The sequence below is a fragment of the Phasianus colchicus genome, chromosome 11 (genome assembly GCF_987193195.1).
Source record: "Phasianus colchicus chromosome 11, bPhaCol1.hap1.1, whole genome shotgun sequence".
In the NCBI taxonomy this organism is placed as follows: Eukaryota; Metazoa; Chordata; class Aves; order Galliformes; family Phasianidae; genus Phasianus; species Phasianus colchicus.
The window spans coordinates 7,212,075-7,238,971 of NC_143446.1; the positions used below are offsets into that span (position 1 = coordinate 7,212,075).

The 26,897-nt window shown below is 41.1% G+C and overlaps 1 protein-coding gene across 2 annotated transcripts in view; it reads right to left on the minus strand.

The window, feature by feature from the left end:
* Window positions 1-26,897, minus strand: part of PHF2 (PHD finger protein 2) — an 83,213-nt gene that overhangs the window by 13,472 nt on the left and 42,844 nt on the right. For both annotated transcript variants that reach the window (XM_031608591.2, XM_031608583.2), the window contains exons 2-16: window positions 25,118-25,203; window positions 20,207-20,321; window positions 15,817-15,977; window positions 12,897-13,038; window positions 11,192-11,378; window positions 10,514-10,676; window positions 9,497-9,584; window positions 8,915-9,021; window positions 7,644-7,735; window positions 6,275-6,364; window positions 4,664-5,035; window positions 3,680-3,799; window positions 2,623-2,741; window positions 1,760-1,938; window positions 1,471-1,544 (exon numbers count right to left, since the gene is read on the minus strand). In XM_031608591.2, coding sequence (XP_031464451.2) covers window positions 1,471-1,544; window positions 1,760-1,938; window positions 2,623-2,741; window positions 3,680-3,799; window positions 4,664-5,035; window positions 6,275-6,364; window positions 7,644-7,735; window positions 8,915-9,021; window positions 9,497-9,584; window positions 10,514-10,676; window positions 11,192-11,378; window positions 12,897-13,038; window positions 15,817-15,977; window positions 20,207-20,321; window positions 25,118-25,203 — 2,095 coding nt within the window. The remainder of the gene's footprint in view (window positions 1-1,470; window positions 1,545-1,759; window positions 1,939-2,622; window positions 2,742-3,679; window positions 3,800-4,663; window positions 5,036-6,274; window positions 6,365-7,643; window positions 7,736-8,914; window positions 9,022-9,496; window positions 9,585-10,513; window positions 10,677-11,191; window positions 11,379-12,896; window positions 13,039-15,816; window positions 15,978-20,206; window positions 20,322-25,117; window positions 25,204-26,897) is intronic.

The following is a 26,897-nucleotide window of genomic DNA, read 5'->3' on the forward strand; positions in this document are numbered from 1 at the left end:
ACAGAAGACATGAATTTGTGGCTGTTTCTTTGTCTGCCCAGACAACTTTCACTGCACAGTTCTGCATCTTGCAAAGCTCAGTGTAGCCAGCTCAGGCACAGGGACAGACCCACTTCTGTCATCCCTGCTGTGAGAGGACAGGAAAATCCAACAGAGGAATAGGATAGACATGTATGAGCGTACCATCCAAGGACATTAAAGGAAGCTACCTGCATCTATTTGGAACTAATACCTCTCTGCACTGTAGACTTTTATAAAACTACTTTTTTCTCCCTTCCTGCCTGCTTTCAGGCCTCTGAAGTCCTAGCTATTACTGCTTAGAGTGTCATTAGTGGTTTCTGCAGGAACTGCTCTCTCAACTTCTGTGCAGTGAGATGGCAGCGTGTTTTGCCCTGCTCCCTTTGCACCATTCTCCAGACTTCAACTGCAGACTGAGGCAAGGAGACAGGCACTTTAAGATATCCCTGAGCCAAACCAGGATGATAAAGACGGCTGAGCGTTTAGGGCCAAAAACTCCAGTCACCTACAGTTTTGTGTTAACAAGTTATTTTTCTTTCTGTGACTGATTCAGATATCATAACATGGATTTATGTTAACTACAGCTAGACAAAACATTTCAGCGTGTCATTTAATTTCCAGCATTGAGACACAATGCTAACACAAACAAGAGCAAACTTATGTCTGTGCTGTTAAGCTTCTTATTCTTCTCCAAGAGAGTGATCAGGCACTGGAACGGGCTGCCCTGGGGGAATGGAGTCACCAACCCTGGAGGTGTTCAAGAAACATTTAGATGTTGTATTGAGGGACATGGATCAGTTAGAAGTATTGGTGATAGTTGGACAGTTGGACTGGATGATCTTGGAGGTCTTTTCCAACCTTGGCGATTCCATGATTCTATGATTCTTGATGCTAATTGTCAACAGGCAGATTGACATTGCATCAAGTTAGGGACATGCTAAAATACCAAGGGCATGCTAGCTGTAAGCCCATAAAAGGCAAAGGGAGAATCTACTAGATGATGGTAAATAAAGCTTCTTAATAGTAAATAAAGCTTTTAATGGCTACATAATGGGACGTGCAGTAATGTGAAACACCATGTGACATGTTCAATTCTATTAGCATTACTCTGAGTTTCTTTTGTCAAACGGTGCCAATTTATGTTTAGTCTTTAAAATGTCTGAGTGCTACTTATTCTGGGCAGACTGGGATTACAGAATGACGTAGAGGGTATGACAATATCTTCATATTACCACCATTCCCTGCACTGTGCTAGCATGGGCAGGAAAAAAATGCTATTAGGCTGTGAATGGAGGTCACTGATGATTACACCAAGGCATACTGCATACCTGCCATTAAACACTGCCTGGCATGTCTGAGCCAAGTTTCCAGGCAATTTTTGGATAAGATTCCACAAACTCTAAGAGATATATAATGGATGCTTGCTTGTGATAGGAACAAAAGTCACTGTACCTTATATGACACCGACTCCACCTTTGGCTTTTTAACAGGAGTGTGCTGTAGAGTGTCTTTTTTATCTGAAAAAACTAAATTAAAAAAGGAAGAAATGAAGTCATAGTCCTCTTAAAAAAAGAAGCACTCCTAAGCCTGAACTTCAAAAGTAATTCAAACCCAGTTCTATTTGACTGATAGTTAAGATATGGTTTTCTTTACAGTAAATCAGATAACACGAAGAATAATTTTAAACAACCAACACAAGACTTTGTCAAACAGATACAGACAAAAAAGGAAATATCCTTACAGGGCAGTTCTCTCTTTGTAGTGTTTTTCTTCCTTCTGATTGGAAACTCATCGATTTTTAGCTCACCATCATCTGACACATATTCATATTCATCTCGTACAGGTTTTGCTTTATCCTCCTTAAAATTCTGCAGTGACCCAAACACACTGGTATTCAGCTGGGTTTTTACTCCCTTTGAACTGAAAGAACAAACAAACAAACAAACAAACAATGATTTATATATATATATATATATATATATATAAAATATATATATAAATATATTACAAATCAGTAACAATACACAGGCTGGAAATCATTTTGGGAACAGACGGAGAGGAAGACAACGAGTACCTTTCCTCACACAGAAATCTCAGTCAGCCTGAACAAGGTGCCAGAGCAATTCAAATCAGATCACAAACTCATTTCTGTACCTATCATTTTATCTCCAAATACACTGCAGACCAGAGTGGTGTTCCTGTCTTCAAATAAGCCCTACACCATTAAAAGCTGTCTCAAAGTTTATGATATATGTAATGCAGGCACAGCATGGAATTTTGCCAGTGTTTATTTAATATTTTTTTTTAAATACACCCTGAATAGGATCTGCAAAAAATTAATTGAATATAACAAACTCAAACTAGGAAGAACCTGAAGTGACAAAACATGAGATACAGCCTGAATACTGAAGGCAGTAATCTCAACCTTCAACTAAGGAGGGTTCTAGGTAAATCAAGTTCTGGACTGAAAAACAAAGTGTATTTTCTACACTGACCAGAAGGGCAAAGTTGCACCTACTGGTATTAAAAAAACCAACATAAATAATCACAGGATTTTTTAACCTCCTTTCTTAAGTAATGAATATTGTTCTGGTTTTAACTTACCCAAGTAACTTCTTATTAGCGAATGAGAATGTAAATTTGTTGTCCTTATTTCCTGATAAAGGCGTCTTTTCAGATTTGTGTTCCTCTTCCATTTTTAGTAGTGAATCAGGCTTACTGTTCTGAAAGGCAGAAAGACCCAAAAAAACCCAATACAATCAGTCAAGTGAGTTGTTAGTATTTCAGATTCCTAGATAATGGCAGAGAGTTTGTTGATATTTATGTAGAAAAATATATTCCTCACAAACATGCTAAGTAATGGACAATTACAGTATTCCTTAGATAAGCTGAGTTCTGTTTAGTTCAGAGACTTGTCCCCATTCAAGAAACACTTCAGCACCAGTTAAGCACTGCCCACCACAACCAAGCCTGCTGCCAGATTTAAATTCTGCTCTCTTATATTGGTTCCAATTGAGGTAAAATATTAAACACTGCTCTTCAGCATCGTGCTTGTGCAGCTAAGGACACAATCTAGCCCAGTGCCTGTAAGCTCACAAATATGACTGGTTCCATCTTTATTGCCAGGTTCCATCTACTTCTTTCTCGCCTTCAGAAGAGCTTGACTTATATATATGAATTTAATAATTTCATACCAAAGTCATTCAGTCTTTGATGAACTTTTAAGCTTAGCCCTAATCCTTTCCTAATCTGTACTGGCTGGGTGACCTGATCACACTAATCATGATACTTGTTAACACAAAAAAAATTCAATTAGATGTCTCTGTTAAGAAGTCAGGACTCTCAGTAGCTTTCTCCACATGAAAAGCCAATTCTCTTCCAAGGAATTTATTTGCACTGAAAAATCTCACTATTAAAAGTCTTCTCTCTTGCCTTACCATGAATGAGAACAGATAGTTCAGCATATACTTTTGAAGAATGGGCCCTGTACACATTTATTAATGCTTGCTTTGTTATTTTCTGCTCAAAACATGTTCATTGGGAACTGGAAATTGACAGTCGCACTCTGTGTAGGTAGACCTATGTACATTTCTCCACCCTTCTGTGTGGCAAAATCAGCAAAAAAAAAAAAAAGAAAGAAAAAAAAGACATGAGACCTTACCTTATATTTCCATTTGGCTTCTGTTTTGCTTTTGTTTTGCTCTCGAACTTCAAACTTCTCCACCTCATTCTGCTTAGTCGGTGTTTCCTTATTGGGAACACTTAAAACATTCTTTGTGGCCTGGTGAAAAAATTAACATGTACTCTTAATGAGGATCAAGCACTGGTATGTCACAAAAATACATTTTTATCTAGAATAAGACATAGAATATTTATGAAAACTTCTTTTTGGATTCATCCCTCTTTGAAATGAAAATCACTGTTCAAAGAGTTCAAAAGATTACTTCCATTTCTCCTTCATATATTAACATACAAGATTAGTGTAAAAACATGTTTGTCTCCCTGTCTCTTGCTCTGTGAACATGTTTTGCAACTGCTTATAAGTTACTATGAAATTTGGAAGCACTTAGGAAAAACCTTATGTATTCTTCTCAACAATAAAGTGTACAATGCACTCTTCTGTGAGTGCATCAGTGAAATCCTCACTTTTGCTGAAGCTGCAGCAAAACTCATCTATTGGGTATCAAAACGAAATTTGTTAAACATGAGCAAAAGTGGTCACAAATGATTGCTTTATCTTCATTCGCTCGTTTTGCACAAAATCTCATGAAAACAAAATGTTTCAGAAATGAGTCTACTTTGTCTCTGATAACTGATTATAGAAATCCACTATAGAAATGGCAAAACAAAAAAAAGTCATTTAATTTTTGTCTCCTCTTAGCTTGGAGAGGGATCTGACAGTAGTTTGCCAGATTCAACTTGAATAGATGTTTCTTTCTTCACATCAAATGAATTACCACGCAAAAGGCAAACCAGATTGAACAGTGAGGTAAAAAAAGAAAAAAAAAAATGGTGATAAGATGGCAAAGAGAAAACTCTCATTTACTTCAGCAAAGACACTGGTGCTTGACTATTTTTTTTCACAAGAGCTAGGGACTTTAACCCCACCATGGCAATAACAGGGCAGGGTTAAAATCCAACCCACCTTTCCCTTCTTTGGCGTCTCGATCTTTGTCAAAGCCTCCTTTGTGTGTGCCTCCAGCAAGTCGAGGTTCGGGATGGCTGGCGGTGGGCTCTCTTTTGCCTTCTTTCCTTTCTTTTTTCCTTCTCCCTTAACTTTTGGTGTTTTGGGAGGTTTGGGTGGTTTGGGAGGCTTGGGAGGCTTAGGGGGTTTGGATGGCTTAAGTTGTTTGGGGGTTTTCACAGTTTTCGGAGTCTTTTTTTTAGGGAGCTTTTCTGCAGGTGGGGATGGTGGTGTCACTTGGACAGGTGATGGTGCCTCCTCCTTCTCCACAGGGCAGATCTCCTCGTTGTTCGTGTTGGCACTCGTGTCTGCTTTGCTGGCTTTCGAAGCATTCTGGAGCACAGAACAGGAGAGCGTTCAGACACACTTGTGCTGTGTTAGATATTCCCTCTCACTCTCCCTTCCTTGGGGAAACAAAGAGTAATCCCCTCTTCAGAACTGGAGTATCTACATTCATGAGCACCCAGTGTCACAGTGATGCTCTTCTCACTGCTGATTTCCCCTCAGCAGCTGCCCATGCATGACTTTGACCTGGAGAAACTCCAGTGCCACTGTGAGGAAGTTAACTCTCTCCAGATTGCATCAGGTAGGACACTTAAATGGACGGGCAGTACAAATGTGTAACATGAATGGGCTTTTGTTTAAAATGCTAATCAGCTTGAGCACAAACCAATTTAACTCAGATGGGATAAACGTAGCAGAATCGTGTTTCATGCCCTCAGGTAAAATAAGCAGTAAAATAGCTGCCCAATTAAAATTAATACTGTCTGACTAATTATAAAGAAATTATTTTCTGCTCCAGTTGCCATTCTGACGATCAAAAAATGTACATACTACATCAAAGAGGATAAGAGAGATTTCAATGCTGAGGTCTTTGGATATAGTTAAGTAGTGGAATGCAACACAGAATCTTCTCAAAACACAGAGGAGCTAGCAGTTGTCCCCCTGCACTGTCACACACCCCCACTAGGCGGAATGTGACACCAGACTTACTGGACAACAGCTCCATGCAACCTCTGTGTTTTTGTGAGTTTATTTTAAAAATAATTTTCATGTTTAATATAATAACTCTGCCTAGAAACCAGCCAAGAGCAAGGCCTCCTACTAGGACAACGCACAGAGTGACTGACTGTCCCTAGCTCAGAAAAGGTCACAGGTAAGACCAACGAACATAAGGGCTCACCATATATTGAGCACGATTAGAGGATAACAACAGCATTCTTTGAGTTCTGCTGTGTTTTTGGGTAGAAACCGGATAAAAAGAAAGGGAAAAAAAAAAAAAAAAAAAGATGAAGAGGACAGCGTGGCCAGTCCAGCTAGAAGAACACAGAGGAGAAGACACAGGGCAAGCATGCACAGCATGAAGTCATAGGGAAAGCAAACAGGTGTCCAAAACATGGTCAGTTAGCCACAGACAAGAGTCCTGAGCAGTAACCCTACTGCTTAAACCTCTTTCAAATTCTTTTAATGAGTAGAATGGGGAAAAAAAGATTCATTTTAAGTACTCAGTTTTACAGCCTGCGTTATTGAAAAAACATACAATACAGCTAATATGATAAAAAGAGCACAAACCTCACTTAATCTTATTTCTTTGGCAAGGTCCTTGATAAGCTGTGCTGGTTTGAAGTTTTCAGGTAGTTCATCTTCATGCTCTGCTAAAGCCTAAATCAGAACAAAGCCAGACTGATGTTTCTGTGCATGTTTTTTGCAATAATATAGTAAAACTCATTAAGTGACACTTTAATATTTTTTCCCTAAATACTGAAATCAATACTGACTACATGTGTAATATGGAAAAACACTCGTATATACTTTATTTCCCCTTCTGGGTGTTATTGCTGTTCCCTCAGGATGAGTATTGACAAAGTCAGCAGTCTTTTTCACATATTATTGCATGTTCACAACTGTAACATCAGTTTGCTTACCCTCTTATATGAGATTCTGAGAGAGACTCCTTTTCTACACCTACAAGGAGAGACTGTCTCAGAATGACAACTTCATTGCACTCAACAGGCACACACCTTGCCAGCAAAGCAGCTTGGGAGCTAGTTTCATTCATGTGCTATGTTACAGTATTCTAAGTTCAGCTTTGCCTAGTTGCCAACACAGCCTGACTTCCTTTTGCTCACTGCTTCACATCTGTGAGGCAAGTGGAAAAACAAACAGGGTGAGATGAAGAAGAGAGCTTCCACACCGGCCAGCCCTGCTACAGGAAACCAGGAGCAATTCAGAACTGGGGCTCAAGCACTCTCTTATTGCAGTACAGACAGCAAAGTCCCTGGCTACACTTAAATATGGGACAGTCACGTAAGTGACCTAAGCTGTATTTGCTACACTGTGTACTCAGCTGCTCACTCCTTCTGAAAGTGTCTGAAAATCCTAAAGCTGTTAGTTCCCCTGCCCGTGTGTTATGATTGAGTGGCCTGCCTCCTGCAGTTAATTCCCCAGAACTCTAGGAGCAACACACACAAGAACAACACTGCTGAAATGACCGCAGAGGGAGATTTGGGCTGAAAATCTCTTTAAGCCATCTCTCTAGGCAATATGTATTTCCTGGCTTAATTGATGTGTTGATTTGCAGAACTGAGCACCTTGTGCACACAAAAATGCAGGTGTTGTTCTCGGCCTTGCTCACATACACAGCCTTTACTTAAAGATTTGGCACATGAAAATGCTCAGAGCTATGAAGAACATTCATTCAGTATCTTGTTGATCAGAAGCAAAATCGACATTTTTTAGACATTTTTTTTCACTTGCTGATTCATCACATAACACCAAAGAATTCCTACTGTCACACTCCTTCCCTGCTCTCTTGGTCCCTCTTTGGGCTTCCAAAACTAGCTGCTTTGCTGTGACAAAATGGTTTGTTTTATCATTTGCTCCCTGTTCCAGTGACTGACAAACCCAAGGAACACAATATTAAAACAGGATCTTCTCCTACCTGTTTTTTAGTCCACGACCTGAAAGCACCATTGAGGATTTTTGCTCCTTGAAGTAAATGAGCAGGAGGTTGTTGACCAGCTTTGTGCAAACCTAAGTGGAAAAAACAGTGCCATTCAAACAATGAGAACTGAAGCCTTTCTGCATAAATTTTCTTATTCTAAAAAGTTTAATTCTGAAAGTTAACTTTTTAAAACTTGGCCACCACAAGCAAATCCCTATTAGGACTTGATGGTAAATAAAGGGTGTATTTATTGTGCCATAAATCCAACCCTGACTTCCTACAGTGTGTTCCTGTAAGTTATGTTTACACTGGCAGTCCTTTCGGTTCATTTCTTGGTTGCATACTCAGGCTAGCTCCCATGCTCATACATCCTAGGCTGTGGGAATACAAAGCTAACAAGAGAAGTTCTTTCATTCTCCTGAAACATCAAGTACCAATATGTGGAAACAAAGCCATAGTAGGCAAAGCATTTCACTTCTTCTTCATGAATGCAGACTTGCCTAAGCTTTTCTGCACAGTACTTTTTTTTGTTTACAGTCAGCCACAAAAGTGACTATCGCTCCCTTCTAGGCAATACTCAGAGGGACCCCTCACGCTGCTTATTAATTAGACACATTTTACTTGCTATAAAATACCCAGTGAGAGTTTGTAGACTAAGAAATAGAGTCAAAGAGCAAAGCAAAATTGAATTTGTAAAGAACATACATGGATGTCTGGATCAATTCTGAAGGAATTTGATTTAGATGATCTTGAATTTCACAGAAAACTTTGCTTTAATTCTCAGTGTTCCTGCTGGCTGCATCAATGATGTTTCTGTCAGGCCATGCACACTTCTGACTTGCCCACGTATTTCCACCAGAATCAGCAGAATTATGGGAGAAGTGCTATTCAGCATGCCTTGAGCTGACATAGCGTGAACCTCTTTATGTTAAGTCAGGGAATGAATCCTCAACTTACACTAGCCCAGGTGGTTGGTTACAATATTATTTGCCTCTGAAAGAACTTAAATCTGTTTTATAAAGAAGGTGAAATCTTTATTTCAGCATAGGTAGGAGAGACAGGTAAGGTCCTTCTTATAGCAATGTGCCAGGCTGATTCAGATGACAGCCAGACCAGATCTGCACATTCAGCTGGTGTGTGAGAATCAGCCATCAGATATGAACAAGATTGATTTTGGCCACCTGTAGCATACCTGTAGAAAGTATGAGTAGCTATTTTCAGGTCCCCAAATCTAAGCAATTAAAGTAGGCAAAGAAGTGCAGTTTTACCTTTGAATGTTTCTAGTAGATGCTTTCCCATATACCAACATGCAGTCTCATAGTTTGGAAACTGGGTTAGACTGACAATTTTCAACCGTCTTTCTACTTCGTATGCCCTGCAATACAAAGCAAACTGATCTTAAAGGCATAGCAGCTCACAAGTATGTTGGACAGTGACAAACACTGCTCATATATGCCCAGAGTTCATTTTGCAGTGCACATGGAAGGATTTTTTCTTTGTGCCACTATCAAGCATTCTGGCATCAGACCAAAAGCAAAATACAAAAATAACACTGATAAGAAGCTGTGTGATTTACATGTTAAGATAGTTTTATTTCACTATTTGTCCAGCATCAGTAAAGACTGCTCTTATTGTTTTAGCCTGGGCAAAGAGCCCAGCTGAGCAGGTGAGTGCAGAAAGCAAAAAGCATGCTGCAAGGGAAAAATCCCAACAGTTTAACAGTTTTTCCTTCACAGTGGCCACATCAGTCCAACCACTTCCTATGTCTTTCCATTCAAAACGGCTTGGAATAACCACTTCAGGAGAAAACAGAGATTATAGAAAATTGTGACATTTTAAAGAAGGATTACCTCATCTGCATTTCAACACTTAGACTATGTAGAAAATGTCCAGCAAAGGCCAGGCAGTCCACAGGTGTAAGAGTTGCATAAATCCAACCTAGGTGAGAAAGAAAAGAATCCTAAGAATTAAAACTGGGTACACTGTAAGGAAAAATTAATTCTCCAGGCAATTGCCATTATTTACTTAGCACATTACTTCCCAGGTACCAGCACAGCTCTTAAGTCCAAGTCAGCACTGGGACCCCATGTGCTCAGAACAAAGTTAAATTTGGACCCTTCAGTTTGCACTACAAAGGCCTGGTGCAGAAGGCGCTAAGCACCTCTGACTAACCTTCAACTGTGGCAAGACAGACAGAGAAAGGGGATATTGGTCCAAGTGCCCTTTCTTGTTACTGTCAAAAGCAGCCACAGCACCTAGTATTAGAGGCTGTTTTCACATCACCATAAAAATCTGTGGCACTGTCTGACATTGAGCTTGCTGTAGTGCCTACTCTGTCCTTGGTCCAAGCTGAGGCTTCCAGGCAGCACAGGTAACAGCCTATCAAGCAGCCTATACAAATCCATGTAACTCAAGTCTTCAGCCTCAAATGAAACCATAAACACACACTCACACCACACAGGCTCCTATAGTTCTTTGGTGTCAAAGGGAATCAATGGCAGAAAATGTGGGGGTCACAGTCAGCAAGCAATTCAACATGAGCTCTCCCTTAGATACTGTGACAAAAACCATCAGTGTCATACGTGGATATATAGAGAGGACTCTGCAAAGTGCTTGAGCCCAGCTAGACCAAGCTGTGGAACACTGTATGCAACAGTTGTATTTTTAAAATAAAAATACAAATATTCTGGTGCTCAAATACTGAAAGAGTAAAACTTCTGACTTTCATCTCTTTCCTAAGCGCGTGAAATTAGACTTCATACTTTGTCAGAGAAAGGTGGTCAAATCACATTCCTGCAGCACTCTGGCCATGCTGTTTCAGCAGCTGTAAAACAAAGAGGAAACCCCACCTGTAACTGCCCGCTCACCTGAAGGAATGAAGAGTGTCTGTCCTTGTTTAACCGTGCATTTGTAACATTTATCTACCTGGTCTGCAAAAAACATTTCGCTGTGGTTTGCTGCTGATTGCCAGCGTTCATAGAGAGAAATATTGGCAGAGGCTGGTTTGATGAGATAAAATATTTTTTCTCCCTGAATTAGAAAATACAACATTAGCAACAAGCAGCCAAATCAAGCAATGCTGCACTGATACATGCACAAGCAGACACAAATATGGCATCATCTATTTTTACACTACTTCAGTAAAACTTACAAGTCAGTTTTGTACAGAGGGCTGGAATAATTAAATCACTAACTGAGCACATTTGCTCAGATTTGTGGGACAGATGGCACAGAGAGTTTGTAGTGTCAGATTCCATTACCCTGCAAAGCAGGATGGGGCTTCTTCCAGGTCTTAGGAGAAGTGCATGCAGAAGGCATCAAGCAAACATTTAGTGAGAAATTTACAGACAATTTAGTGAGAAAACACAAACAACTTCCACATGCCAAATTGCTCTCTCTGTCTGTAGACTCTGGCACTATTGAGCACTAACAGCACTGAAGGCTGTGCATATTTCTTATGGATATAACTGGATCACGGGGGAAAAAATGTTAGATCGAGAGAACTTTAGGTTGGCTTTCACATATAAAGTATAGTGTGATTCTACCTTCAGCACATGGTACCAGGCAGAAGCTCCTCCCGAATCTATGTGGAAGTCTGTGTAGCTGTCCTTCACGCAGATCAGGCAGTACTTGGTCACTTTTGGCTTGGCCAGAAGAGCATCATCAGGCCAATAGTTTTCCACCCAGGACAATTTCTTCACTATATCTGGAGGCTCTACAAAACTGGACATCCTTTAAAGGAAGAATTAAAATGATCACACACCTCTTAAATCAAAGACTGCAACAATCCTGATAACATTAACATTAATATTTAAGACTTGTGAACTAAATAAATCTTGATCAGATGTTGAAAAATCACAGTTATGTTTTTAGTTAGACTGGTTAAATTACACAAAAAGCTCTGAAGGAGGAAAAAAAACTAATTCCGGTTGATAAGGTGTTTAAAATACAATGTATGAGATGTGTAAAATGAATGTAATTTATACAAATGTCTACAATTATTTACATTAAGCATACGTATTTATTTCCATAAATACATCACATAAATTATATCATTATTAACCAAAGCTAAAATGACGTAGTGGCATAATAAACAAGCATTAAAGTCATTCATCCCCAAAAGGGCTAAATTTAATATTTAAATAGTCCAAAATTTGGCCTAATATCTACAGGGGGTGAAGGCTCCCTGCTGGACACTCAAATATATAAATTCCATGGAAGTATCTGCACTTCAAACTAAAATTAAATGCTCCCAAGTGTCATTTATGCTCACTGTCAAATCCAGATGACAATAGCTCCATTTAGAATGGCAAGGAAAGATGGAGCAGTGCATTCAATTAAAATGTCACTGTCTATGCTGAGAAATAAAATATTTGCTGGTTAATGTCTAAATTAGCAGCATATGAGTGACAGCCCCAGCAGCCCTGCAGAACAAAGACCTCCCGTTATTCTCTGATAATGGCAGAAAGCTAAAAAATCTCTACTGAAAATACCGGTAATCTTTGAAGCCTATAATTACTACAGATGCTCTCTGCTGAAATGGGTGTGCACTGCTAAAACACTAACTACAGGGCTGGAGGTAATGGCTTAAAATAATTTAGCTGGTAATTATTCATCAGCCACCTTCTTTAAGGCCACCTTAAATTTCATGTCTCCTTGCCAAAATGGAATGCTCCCCAAAACAACCACTCTTTATACTTTTGTTGGAGCTCATCATTTTATCTGTAGAGTCTGTATAGAAATAAATCTTTTCCTCCACAAATTCTAGATATCTAGGGCTACAAGAATTGCAGAAGCAACACTGTAATAATGCATCCGAGTGTTTATGGCATAAAGTCACAGCTCAGCTGATGAATACAGCTATACAGAGCACAAAGCAATAACTTGAACTCTTAGGCATTTCCATCAGCTAATTATCTTATATGTAAAGCATGCCATTTAAAACAGGAGAACAGTAGGTTTCCTACCACTGAGTGTTGATGATGTTCACATAGGCAGTGCCATGACACCCATTTCACTGCACCACTAAAGCACCCCGGCCTCACACTCAGGCTCATCTGCTCCGGTATGTGACATGGGTCACATGGGAAAGTTGGTGATACATAAGTCTGAACAACCATGCCAAGCACAGGCCCATTTACTCCATCTCTCATCACTCCCTCCATCATATTACAGCATTTTCATTTCTGCGCTTTGCCTGAAGCTACAGACGGACAAAGCGGTGGGAAGCCATCAGCACAGGAAGGTTACCTGGTGTCAGAGAACTCCAGGTTGGTCACATTGAGCACCCTCTTCCTGTTGGTACTGTAGTAGTAATCCACAAACTCCTTGAGCTTCATCTTGCAGTCCTTCTGTTTGGTGACATCCGTGACATCAACGCTTCTCTCCGGTCCTAAAAATTAATTTAATGATAAAGAGAGACTGACTGGTGGTCCCACTGTGTATGTTTGGGGGTGAGTTCACATTTCCAAAATACTATGAATATCTCATTTTTTCTATTTTCCAACCTTCTTAGCCTCTGTAAGTTTTTTGCTTTGCTTTTAAAACAAAATCGGATACGTATAAAAGGGTGCGTTTGCATTCATGCCCTATGACATAATTATTTCTGTAGCTTTTCTCTTTAAATGATATTTTCAGTCTACTCCTTTCTTTACATACATTTTTTGCTTGGTGAAAATTAAATGCAAACACTTGGACGTGCACCGAGCAAGCCTTACTCACCATGCTGTAACATTTTTGTGACTGAATGCATTACTGCACAGGACATTGAGTAAAAAGTTCCTTCGTGCTCCAGTATAGATTTTACTTTGGAATTTTTGAAACATATTTCAAGAGTACCATGAAAAAAAGTTGACTTTTTGTTATTTTCCTTAAACTTATTGAAATTCCACCCCCTCTGTGCTTGAGTACAGAGAATGAGCAGCTAGTACATGTATACTTCCTTGACAAACCTTGCTGGATACCCATCTCCAGCATTAACACTAGCAGTAGCAGCTGACTGCATCAGTGGAATTCTGCACAGGGCACACCATAGGGAACATGGAGAAAGTCACAGCTTTATGAAGAGTGCCCATTTCTAAGCATGCTCTCCTACCCCTTCTGCAAGAAAACAACTCTCTATATTTTTTTCCCTTCCATTTTAATTGATCATATTTTTGTTTTCCCAGTATATCATTCCTAGCTTTTATCACATTAGGGGAGGAAAAAAAAAAAAAAAACACAACTTTTTTTTTTCCCCCCTAAAATGTCAGTAAAGTAATAACATGCTCAGCAATCTCATTGGTGCTGTTTTGTCCTCTGCTACTTCATTTAGATTGTTTCTAAAGACATTCTGGGTCCAGTGCAATAAACTAAAAAATAGTGCCTGTGAAACCTCATTCAGACCAACCAACCCCATGGAGGTTATACCTCCATATACGGAGTGTATTTGTTTTGTTCACTTTAAAATCTGGTGCCAGCTTCAGATTAAATAGCCTCTGTTCTTCCCTTCAGCTCTTCACTAATGGTGCTGTTGGGAGGGTGGATGATTTCAGCTAGAGGCTGAGAGAGTGCCAGCAGATGCATGAGGAGCACCCAGGTCAAGCAAGAAAATCTGCTCATGTAGCAGACAGGCAAGGAAAATATGTTTCCTGTAGAAACAATGGGACAGATACAACAATAAAAGCAGGAGTCTTGAATTCTCCTTTATTCTCAGAACCTCAATGCATACAATCATTGCAAAAGGAGCAGGGGGAGTCAAGAACAGCAATGGTAAGTAGCACTCAGTATAAGGAGGGAAGGGAGCCTCAAGCACAGACAGATACATAAGAGCTGGAGTTGTGGCTCCATAAGGACCATAGATTGCCAGAGGGCTGGAAAGAACACAGATCTGAGAAAGTGACACAGAAGAGTGAAGGAATGAGAGAGAACAAGAGATGAGATCACACATGCTAAAGAAGGATATGGAGACAAGATGAGAGATTTCAGAACAGTTTCAGGGCTGCTGGCCACGGTATGTCTTCCAAGGTTGAGCGATGTGATGACTTGCAGGAAGATGCAGCACAACACCCTGTCCAAGTTAGGGACAGAAGGATGCCAGCATGAATGCAAATGACCAGCAGCAGTGGAAAAAAGCTCTCAATGAAGTGACAGAAGTGCTGAAATGGACTGCCTCTGCAGAGTGGGTGTCTCAATCTAGTAATTCCTTCAGTACGAAGTGAGATGGCAGCAATCAATTAAGGGCTGGCCCAAGGAAACAATTTCTTGATACTACAATGACTGTTCTCTTAATATAGTGCTATGCAGTGCAGCGCAGTATGGCACAGACTTATTCTAAAGTACACAAGCTGGGACAAGAAACACAAGTGAATTAATTGCTAATTACAAGTTACCATTACATAATGAATCTTAAAATCTGCACAGCTCAAGGTGTGATGTCAGTATTTCACAATAGCATAACCTCCTTCCTAATTTGGTCATAAAACATACATACACTCCCCTGTGCCCAAACTTCCTCTTCATTGCTCTCCAAGAAACAAGGCAAATATCGCTGGCTCTGAGCTAGGAGGTAACAGCAGCCAACCTGCCAGCAATGTCAGCATGCTGCCCTTTCAGCCCCCACCTCTCACAGTCACTGCTCACTGTGACCATGCAGGTAGCAGGACAAAAACTACCCTGGGATTATTCTAACACACATCTAACCAAAAGCCAAACTTCTGCTCTGCCACACCCAGAGGATGGAGGAATATGTGCAGAGGGTGCAACACGCTTTTTCTGCCTCCCCAAGGCTTCCTCTGTATTATGTGGTGTGTGTGTGTGTGCGTGTGTATGTGTGTGTGTTCAAAGTCTTCAAATAAATACAGGCCAAAAATATGTTGTCGTTTAACCTGTAGCTGGCTGCCACCCTGCCTGCAGCAATGCTCCCAAGTTGCTTTCATTTTATCAAGGGACTCAACCTGACCCAAACACAAGGGACGGTCCCAAGGTCCCTCCCCCATCCCATTCCCAAGTTCTGCTCTCCTTGGCTTCATATCACAACATGGCACTAACTCAAGGAGCTGCCTGGGCAGGGCAAGGAGCTGCCTGGAGCCAAAACAGTTCCAGGCAGGGTGCTTTTTTCCCCAATACCAGGCCCAATTTTAAGGAGGCAGCTGAGCTCTAACGATACATCTCCACTGCCCCAGATACGCACCAACGTAGTTTTCAACATCGCTGACGTAGAACGTAGGTGCAGGCACAGACAATCCCAGGCCGTCCTTCTTGGGAACCAGGATGGGCTCTGTGAAGCCATTTTCTTCCAAATACTCTGTTGTTAGCTGGCTGCCTGGCACTTTCACTACTATATCTTCAGCACTAGAAAAGCAAACATAGATTCAGTGATAAGGAGCTTCCATGCAGAGCTTGGCATCTTCTGCATTGTGCTACCGGAAGGAAAAATTATGGGTAGGCAAAAATAAACTGACATCATCAGTAAGCAGCCACTTCTTCCCAACTCCCATTTTGTTCAGCTGGGTGCCTCCGTTTGTTTTGAAACATCCAGAATATGCTTGGACCTCTATTATTTTATTCAAATGCTAAAAAATGCATTTTTTAAAAAGAAACCCACTTCTTAACTTTTTTACAAATGCCAGCTATGCTACAATTTTCCTATATCACTGTGTGTTGTTCTACTGAAGAGTAAGCAGTATATAATGTATGTCTTCTCTTAATATTAGATTTCCCAAACAAGTAAGGGCTACATTTATTCAAAGTCTACCAAACGCATTCTCTAAATAGAAACTTGAAGGTATGCAGAGTGTACAATGCCAGCAACTAAAGACAAACAACTTATTGGTCATGAAGCATACAATTTCATATTTGTGAATATATGTATATACATTTTATTTCTTTTTTAGAGAAAACAATTCTTTCAAGAACTCTCAAAAACCAAAATTAGTACTGGAATAAGCATTCTATATGCAAAGCACCTCTGAGAATCAGTCAAAACGCAGTCTTTGAGAGAGGCAACACTAGAAACAATAAACCCTGGGCTCAGCAGAGCCAATAGTCAGTAGTCTTCCAGGTGGCATTGGATACCTGGTGCACAAAGCTGTCACTGAGGCCTGCCCTGAGGAGATGATAAACAAGGCTTTAGCAGCATCCAGCACTTTTCTTGAATAGATTTAAGTGACTACACATGATGGAAAGTGATGCAATCCACAGCCTGGATCTCTTTGTACCTAGGTAGCATATTCCTATGAACCGTGTCGATGATCACACCTATCTGCAAAACCTCAATTACATGCAAAGTAGGTTTGTAAGACAAAAGCCATAAGGCAGCGTGTTACAGAGCACATAAAGCACAGAAAAATCGTCTGCAATCGGCTCGCTCAACTCTAATGCACCAACTACTGGAAACTTCTGAAATAACATCTCATGGTGAGAGACCATTTTCCTAACTACAGGAATCTGTCTTGTTACCAGTGATCAATGCCAAAGAAATTAGTGTTAAATATTTCAATTTAAAGAGGGCAATATTTAAAACGTTGCATAATCTCAAATAAATTGCCTGGGAAAGACTTTGCAAATCGTTTTTAAGTAGTCAAATAAATGGTTCAGGAAATATTCCGCAAATCATTTTCCTGCAGCTGAGAGAGCTTCAAAGTGACGAATCAAAGGGCAGGTTTATCAAACGATCCCTCATTCAATTTAAAAGTCCAATTCTTAGATCTTTTCGAGAGCAAAACATTTTGAATTCAAAGTGAGAAATGACGAGGCTCTAAACGAAGAAGAGCCCTAAGTGTGCTCCAGTAAAGATGTGGCCGGTCTCTCTTTGCACCACCTCAGGTAGCCAAGCCAAGGCTGGGCTCTGGGAAGACATTCCTGCGGCTCTGTGCCGTCAGGCTGGGGCCAGGGGAAATAAGGAAGCATTGCCGTTTGACCCCCAAAAGCATTACCTCGGGGAACCCTTAAGGCTAATACATGACTGCCCTCTTCTGCATCAGCTCTGAACTACAGCTGACATTCTCGGTTCCCAAAAAGGAAGGCAAGGCAGGTATGTCCTGAGGCTTGGCATGGATCATAGCACTCCATATTTACACAAGCACGAAGAACTGAGACTGGAAATGTTAAAGAGCTAGCAGTGAGCTACAGGAGAACCTCACAGGAAGGCAGCATCTGGTAAATGAGGTCCCTGTCATGTGCTCTTACAGCTCAACACTTCTCTGCTGCCCACAGAGTGCACATTAGGCTCGTGGAGGGTTTCCTGCTTCAGAGAACCAGGATACCTCTTGACAAAGTAGATACTAATTAACTGCAGCTAAGCTTCTCTTTAAATTCCAGGTAATCTTGTGAGTTGATAATGAAGAGGAGGAATGCATTTGGGAAACAAAGAGCACGGGCTAGAAGTGTGTGCAATGACAGAGCAAAGCGTAAGACTGGATGAATCAAACTGATCTATCTTCTGGAAAGCTCCAGAGCACATTCATGGAGCCCAGTTATCTCCTGGGTATAAACTGGCATCTGACAGGCTAGCAGAGGTACATCCAGCATGCCTGCCATCAATGAGACATCAAATAAGCACAGGAAAGGGGTGTAACGTGCAAGCTGAAGAAATGCATGGTGAGAGGAGGAGCAGCAGCAACTCATAGGGCACCGTGTGTTATCCAGATAGGGTCCTTCCTCTGCTCTCCTGCTGAATGCACCCTGTGCACTGCAGTCTTTCAATTAATTCTCAGACTGCATAAGTACTGATGTACCATTAAACCTCTGTAGTTTACAGTGCCCCTACGTATCTCATATGTTTGTTCAAGTCTAGTTTGCATCCGTGTGTGCCACAGAAAAGTCTAGCAATGATGGTGCCAAAACAGAGAGCAACACCTACACTGCAATACCTGAACAATTAACGTAGTTATTATTATTACTACTCCACTTCTATTTTGGCATTAAAAATTCAGGAGCTGAATGACATGAACCCAACATTTTCTTGTTTGCTTTCCTCAGGGTTCCTTCTGATCTGAGCTCCACCAAGGGACAGACTGGTTACAGCTGAGTGTTGCCTTCCATGAATCAGCAATACTTCTGCCTTTAAACCAAGATCCCCTTTTCAGTTCATCAGATTAGTACTGCTGGGTTTGGAGTGAACATCTGCAGATTTCACTCATTTTCTATAGAAGAGAAAATTTCTCAACAAGGCTGTTTTGCTAATGCCACAAGTGCCACTGCCAGTGGCCTGCATCTCACAGAGACTCTGAACTACAGACTCTTCTTGCTCTCTACTTTGGCAGAAGAGATCATCTTATCTGGCAGCACAGATTTTCTTATATGCACATGGAAATGGCAAACAAAAAACCAAAACAAAGCAAAAACAGAAGACCGTACGTCTTTCGCTATTCAACACTACATACTGAGTCAAATTCCTGTTTCTTTAAATTAGAGGAGAAATCCCATACAACTTTGTAGAACTTTCACTGAGGTGCTGAAAGCATTAACTGAGAACACATCTCGCTGGAGTGACTGTGGAAGTGAAGACAGCCACTAAAAAACAGAATTCCTATCTTCTCTGGAAGGAGTTTGTCATTCTAAACGTGATCCTTGCCTTCTTAGGGTACACTGCTGGCTTGCATTTTGTGCACAAACCCAAGGTTTTGGTTGCAGAAGCCACCGGCACCTGCAGTTTCCCAGCCATTTCCAGGCTAGGTTACTGAACTTATTCTGCCTAGACCTTTACCCCTCTTTTTTTTCCATGAAATCAGCTTTGCAACCTTTCCAATTGCTCTGTATTAAAAACAAAACCTAAGACAAAAATAAAACAGGCCTGAAAAAAATAGCCAAACAGATAAAATTACTGAGTCCTGGATCAAGTGAAGTACATCTGTAAGCACTGCAATGCTCTGCTGGGATATTTCAGCCTTCCCTTTAACCAGCCTGGTGACTGTTATATAAAAAGAAATGTGAAATTAAATCCTCTCTAAAACAAAGAAGTTGTGTGTTTACCAGGCACATTTTACCAGCCTCCGCAGATACTTCTAAAATACTCAGTCATTAATAATTGAGAATTTACTTGGCTAAAGCCTAGATTCAAGAACGAGAGGAAAATCATCACTCTTACAAATGGCTGTGGAACAGCCTGATAAAGTGTGGAACACACCACCTAACAATTAGCACTATTCATTACCCTAAATAAGGGAGTCTTTATCACTGTAGCAACTGAGGATGTCATTGTTCTTCTTTTCAAGAAGGAGAGAGACTTCAGCAAAACCATTAGTATTTTCGAGAACTCGAGAATTCTATGCAACAAAATTCTTAGTCTCTTATCCAAGCCTATGTTGTAGGGACCAAACACATTCTTGTTCTTGTCTCCACAAGTACTAGCATCTACTGAAATCTGCAGGAGCTGGACTCAACCAACAGGAGATTTTAATACTGGTGCAGAAATGAAAAAGGAGAGTGCCTGGGACATCCATAATAGAACAATTCACTCAGACATCATCTCCCTGTACCACCTACTGCTTCTGGGGAGAATCATGGCCAGCTTCATATGAAATGGGCTGTATCTGCTTTTCCACTAGAACGCTGCTTACTTACGCCACCGAACAACTTACCTTGGAAAAGTACGACTTCGAAGCTCCTTTATAAAGATTTGGCTTCCATTCTGTACAGGCTTGACCTCTGTACTCTGCCCAGTGTCGTGTTTATGCCAATTTCTTTTCTTTTTCACTGAAAAAGAGTGATTTGGACAGTACCAAATGCTAAGTAGAAGAAAATGAGGACATTTGAAGGAATGACACTTCACAACATTTCTTAGGTGAGCAGAAAAGAGGGAGCCCCTACTACAGTGCAGTGCCAATTTTAATTCTGCTCTCATTTCACCATTAAACAGTTATACTGTAGCCTGAAGATCCATTACATACTGAACAGTGCTCGTTCTGTAACATAAGGGCAACCAGACGGATAATTGCTGAACTGCACAGCTACCACAGGCTTCATGCAAACACAGGCTCTGGACATTTTGTACTTGTCATATACACCAAAAGCCCTTGGAAAGCCACTTTTCTGCTCTGTTACTATGTCGTATAGATCGTTATGAATAGATTTGTTATAAATTACCTGCATCTAAAGGTCTGTCCACCAGTGGTAGATTTGACATCAATTTGGTTGGGCTTTGAAATATGCCCTACACACAACATTCACATAAAAGGAAAAAAAAAATAAATGCAGGGGCACCACAAATGCAATTTTTAGAACTTCCTCCTAGGCTTTGAAAGGCCAGGAAGGCTTGGGCTTTGAAATGAGGCCATCAGATGGAAGGTCCCTTAACTGTGCTCCCAGCTGGTGATACACAGGCAGGTATCTCATGGAAAAAGGGTCAGCTGAAATAAGCACGAATAAGCAAGTCAGAGTCTACGTAGCTCTGCCTTGCCTTTAACAGCCAGATAACACAGAGCAAGTAAAACTGGTCCAGTTTTACCTTGGTCAGCACTATCTCTCTCAGCTGTTCCTACTACCACAGTCTGTTTGAGCAGGCTCATTTTTGTAGTAAATGACTTTGTTTCGAACATATAATCATATCATTTCAAGCCACTTGGAAGAAATTTCACATCGCAACTTTCTTTTATTTTTTACCTATGTTTTATATCACGAAACTCAATCTCTAACTCCCAAATTGCCAAAGTAGCAATGTGTGGATAGCACTCTCCCTGCGCTTTGCACATGCACACACACACTTCCATGTACTTTTTCATTAAGAAAGGAATCTGGAGGCCGCAGCTATAAGACAAAAGGTCTGGAAAAAGCTAACTTTGTTTTCCTGACCACAACCCTGGGATAAGTCAAACAAAGACATCCTCTGAGGAATCCACCCCGGGTTTTGCACAGAGCATGCTGGTTTTATTAGTTCCATGCAGCTCTCCAGCCTAGCTGGATATATTCATTAAAGCTGCAAGTTCTTTATCTTAATGACTCTCAGGCTTAGTGCATTAATTCAATGCTCCTGGTAACAAAGGAAGCAAGCCCTACATGAATGCCAAACCTTCCTCCTCTTCTGTCCCTCTCCGTGTCGGCCCCCTCCCCTCACCCTGATCTATCCAACACTGGGACTCTTAGCACAAGTCCCAGTGAAACAGGTGCTGCTTGTCACATGGAAAATTAGCAGCATGTTCTTTCATTATGTCTCAGATAGCATGGAACATTGAGAAATAACAGCAGCAAATCAGCGCGCTGTTGAGAAATACACTGCAACTCCCCCCAGAGCACCAGGGAGCCTTTCCTCTGGTGCTGCTGGGATCCACCTCCAGCACAGCACCAGCAGCCAGCACCCAGAGCCCTGGATTGCAGCGAGCTGCTGACCGGAGGCCATCCCACAGCATCAAACATCGGCACTTGGCCCATTTTCAGCCCTTCTCGTTACGTTTCATCTGTACCATGAAGACCTCAGTAAAGATTAAAGGCCATTAACATGTGCTACAAATACAAGCTCTGGCCTGAAAGGGCATTTTTCTTTCTTTTTTTTTTTTTTAAATGATTACAGATTTATTTTTCTGCAGAACTTTCTGATCTAAATTTGACCTTTGGAAAGCATAACCCTCTTCTCCTACAGAAAACCTCTGAGGAAAGAGAGAATGCATTTCTATAGCCTCAAAATGTATAATTCCAGGCTTCAAAAGTACATTTTTTCAACTGTATTTGTGAAGAAGGGATACCTTGAAGCACCCTCATGGTTCTCTATTGATATACACTGAAGGCTTTAACTACTTGAAGACACTCAGCCTAGCATTGCTCCACTCACATGCATGTAACTTCACTGATTCCAAATCATGTATCCTGATTGTCACTGCTGCAAATCAGACAGCAATCGAGCCAAACATCTCAGACCGTGCTACGAAATGAGTCAAGCCTTAACAAAGCACTTATATCTTATTTAATTGATGTCAGAACCATTTCTGCGAACACGTATGATTTTTCTCAAAGAAAAGACCCTACAGATTTCATTAAACTGAAATGGCTTAAAATGTCATATGACAGGAAGCAATTTTCTGAAATAGTAGCCACTAAGCCACATTGGCAAAGTGGAAAAATGTAAGAGGAGGAAAACGATTTTTAAATTTGACATCTGGAAAACATATATTGAGGAATGCATGTTCCAGAAATACACATATATTTTTAAATCCAGACAAGTTGCATAACAGACAATTGGTGTCTGTGTTTCCCTCTGCTAATCCTGCAGTAATTAAATCCTACCAGTGAACTACCGGCTCTGGCATAACACTTATTTATTACAAAACTGATACTGCTAGATAACTAGTTTAAACATATATTGTAACAGCTAATAAACAAATGAAACTGATCATCCCACAGAAGTCCCAGCAGAGCCCAAGCGCTGCGGAGCAGGATGTACTGCATACAAATGCCTGCCAGAATGAATGCATTAAGTCAAGCTGTTCCTGCTGTCATGTAATTGGTCTTTCGACTTTTCTAGCCTATTGCACTCCACAAGAGGTGGCTACAGGATAATAGCGTATTTTTCTCAGCAGAATCCATGATTCCATTAGTTAATGGTGGAAACTGCTATGCAGCTTGAGGATCCTGTGATCTTACACCAAAACAGAAGGTGGGGCAATCAATAACTAATGCTTAAATGTTCCCGAAATCTTTACACACTGCTACTTTGATGGTTGGTCCTGTACATCATCTAACTTTCCATAGTGCCTTTGCAGGGAGAAAACAAACTGAAGTGTACTGGAGAACGGCATCACGTTCTGCACTTCTACCACACTGATAGGCTGTAACTAGCAGCAGTGTTCTAGAGCCACCTTCTCCATGCTGTACAATGTGATTGAGGGTCATGCTGCCAAGTCAGATTCTATCTGGAGTAAAAAGAATTAAATAGCCAAAAGCCTTCTTAGACCGTCAGAAGACTGCAGTTGGTTTAATTCTCCTCATCTTGACTGGTATATTAGACTTGTAATCTTTTTATTGGAACTGCCATTTCTTGAATTCTAAGATTATGTCTTAAAAAGGATTTATGTTTAATTCCTGATTACCGACTTTGGCTACTTCTGTCTGATTTCCCCCCCCACACACACTGAAAAGTGGCTGCCTCTCATTCCTAATTCAAAGCAAAATGGAAGAAAATCAAAGCACCAGACATCTCAATGCCATGCAAAAGCCTCAGAGGCTAGAAGGCCTGCCCAACAAGACCCTCACACCATCTGCAGCTCTACCAGTTGTACCTTTCAGTACAACCCATTCTAAAATGGCAGATTATTCCCTCTAAGATAACTTGTGGTTGTTTGACAGTTTTTCTGTGTAGGTTTTTTTTTCTTTTTTGTCAGGAATTTCCCAACAAAACACTACAAAGGCAGATTCATTCAATCAAAACAGACAAACTGACTTTGTGAAGACCATCATCATGACTTGCATCCCAAGGGATTTTTGCCCAATCTGTGTGTGCCCTGCTCGTGCCACAGTTGTAGCAAACCATCTGGGAAATGGAGCAGCTGCAGGTTGCTCAGGTTTCCAGTTTAGAAGAGCCGAAGTGGAAAAATGATTCAACTTCAGAATTTTTCCCTTTTATTTTTGGAACATTTTAAACCTGAATTTTCAAGACAGGGCAGAAAAAAACTGGCCGTTTTTGGTATCACTGAGTTTGAACAGAGCAGAAAGCAGCTTCCAGCCATCCCTTATTTCTCACTAAAAAGGAACATTACGGTTCTGTGCTCCTGGGAGATGAGTACAGCGCTCTTCCTCTGTGTGTGGCTGTAACACTGCAAAGTAGTAGGGAAATGTGCAACGCTGTTGCTTATTTACAATAAATGGCTTTCAAGTAAAGCATTTAATCTTTTACAGCAATTGGTTTCTTTTTTTTCCCCCATTGTGTAATAGAAAGAATTTGTAAATTAATCTGACCAAAAGCAAACACATCCCACAGTTCTTTCCCAGACAAAACTCCCACTGAGATCAACTGTCACTTTTATTCAGGAGAACTTTTGCCTGTGAAATAACAGCCAGAATTGGCACCCTTGCTGCATCCTACAATTTTGACTGCTGCTGAAATTGCTGCACTTTTATACCCAGGCCAAGCAGAACACATTGATTCTTACTCTTCTCATCAAAAGACAAAGAACACCGTGCAGTTTTAAAAAATCACTGTGTTAGAGCTAGCTGCCTCTGTAGGATTTTTCTAGTCCACAGCAGTAGGTGCCTCACAGTGCTCATGGAAGGAACTGTTATTTTCTTGCACGGTCTGGGACTGAGCAGAACAGTGAGGTGCTCACATTAGCTCACATGTACTGCCCGAGACCCACTGGGACCAGGAACAGAACTCACATCTCCAGAATCCAATCCTGTTTCTTCCCCCCAGTATCTTTTTTTACATCATGTTTTGAATTGTAATTGTTATGACACAAACTATTTAAATGCCTCTTTATATAACAAAAAAACAAACCAATCAACCCAACCCCCTCCTTTTCTTTAAGCATACAAAATCTATTATCTATCTAAGCAAGTATACTTACGAGTGGACTTCCCGTGAGTTTTCTCACAATTTGGACAATGATAGATGTCAATATCTGGCGCCTCCTCTTCTTCAACACCCACGCAGCTGGAATATTTAAAGACAAATATGACATCAGCTTGAGTCCATTTCCAAGCAAGCAAGCAATTGGTAATGAAATAAACCCCTCCACCCTATCAGCTGTGTGCTTACGATGCTGACCACGCATGGCAATACCAAAGCCAAGCTCAGGTACTGCTGTGCTGGTACAGTCAGAGCAGACATTCTGCAGTCCACGCTCGAGATGCAGTGCTGAGAAGTACCAATCCAAAGGGCACTACTGGGCATGTATGGACTGCTGCTGGCTACTGGGGCTCTCCTGCCAAGGTACACCCTATGCAAGGCTTCTGTAGGTTCCATCTCATTATAATATGTGAAGATAAAGAGTAGACACACAGATCACAGCCCTGCTGGCTGCCAAGAGGATGGGCTGTATCATGGCAGCTGCTGGAACACCCACTGAGATTATTTTGGATGGCACAACGTATGTAAGAACGCAGCACAGGCTATGGACACACAGTGTGGGTGCAAGCCAGTGGCGGGGCACAGCCCTGGGGGAAAACAAAACTGAACTGCAAAGAAATTAAGTACCCAACATAAGATGTTGTGCAGTCAAAGTGCTGAGCAGCCAGCCAAAAAATCAAACTCTGGAATGGCACCGTTCCTCAGGAGGAGGAAAAGCAAACAGGATTCTGCTCCTGCTTGTTCTGCCTGAAGCTGCTCAGACTGAAAGGCACATTTTTGTAATGTATGAAAACTCCTTCCACTTCCTTGCAGCAAGCTGGGTGCTGTGGGATGCAGCCCTTGTGCCACAGCTCCATCGGAGCTTGGCCAGGTGAGAGACCCCAGTCCCTGCAGAAACCAGGCAGAGCACCCCACAACCACAGCCACCTTGGAGTTCTCTGCCTCACACCCTGAAATGCTTCTCAGTGCTCCTCAGTCAGCAAAACACTCCAACATTTCTCTTCTGCCAGGGAAAGTGTTCAGGCATGTACCATGGAAATTTCAGCTCCATATACACAGGAGCGTTCAGCCCTCCTGCACACTGCTGGCGATGAGCACAGGAAGAGCAGAATTCGTGGGCAACAGGAACAGGTTTTGTAGGTAACAAAATACAGCGTGACCCTCTGCCTTTAACAAAGATGGGTTTGAAATCACTTTGGATTGAAGTCACACAGTGATGCATAACTGTAAAGATCAGGATTACAAGCCACAAATCTTGCTTTTGAAAAACAGCATCCACAAAAACCCCACCAAGCTGGAAAAAAACAAAGAGGGTGAGATATGGAAATAAATCTTTTTTGTAACCATTGTAAATATTTTGTCAAAGCAAGATTCTGCCAGAAACCTTCGCAGACATTCCTCCTGGTGCAGCCACCACTGCAAGTATGGGACCCAGCCCTTCCCAAACCAAAGAGCAAAGATGGGAGCAACCAAACCTGGAGAAATTCTTGTTTCTATGAGTGCAACCTGCAACCAGAGCAGCAGCACTGCTGGTAAACACTAAATTATTTCTGAATCACGTAAAAGGAATCACAGATTTGGCTCATGTTTTTCGTAATAAACAGTTACTTGAAAATACACGAAATCATCAGGTCTCCTTGGGCAGACAGCATGGAAAACTGAAGAGTAAGTTTGAAGACAGGAAAAAATCATCACAACAACACAGCTCTCGGAGTCAAGTACATACAGGCAGTGAAATTCCAGATTAAGCACTAGGAAATTTAAACAAACCCTGGCAG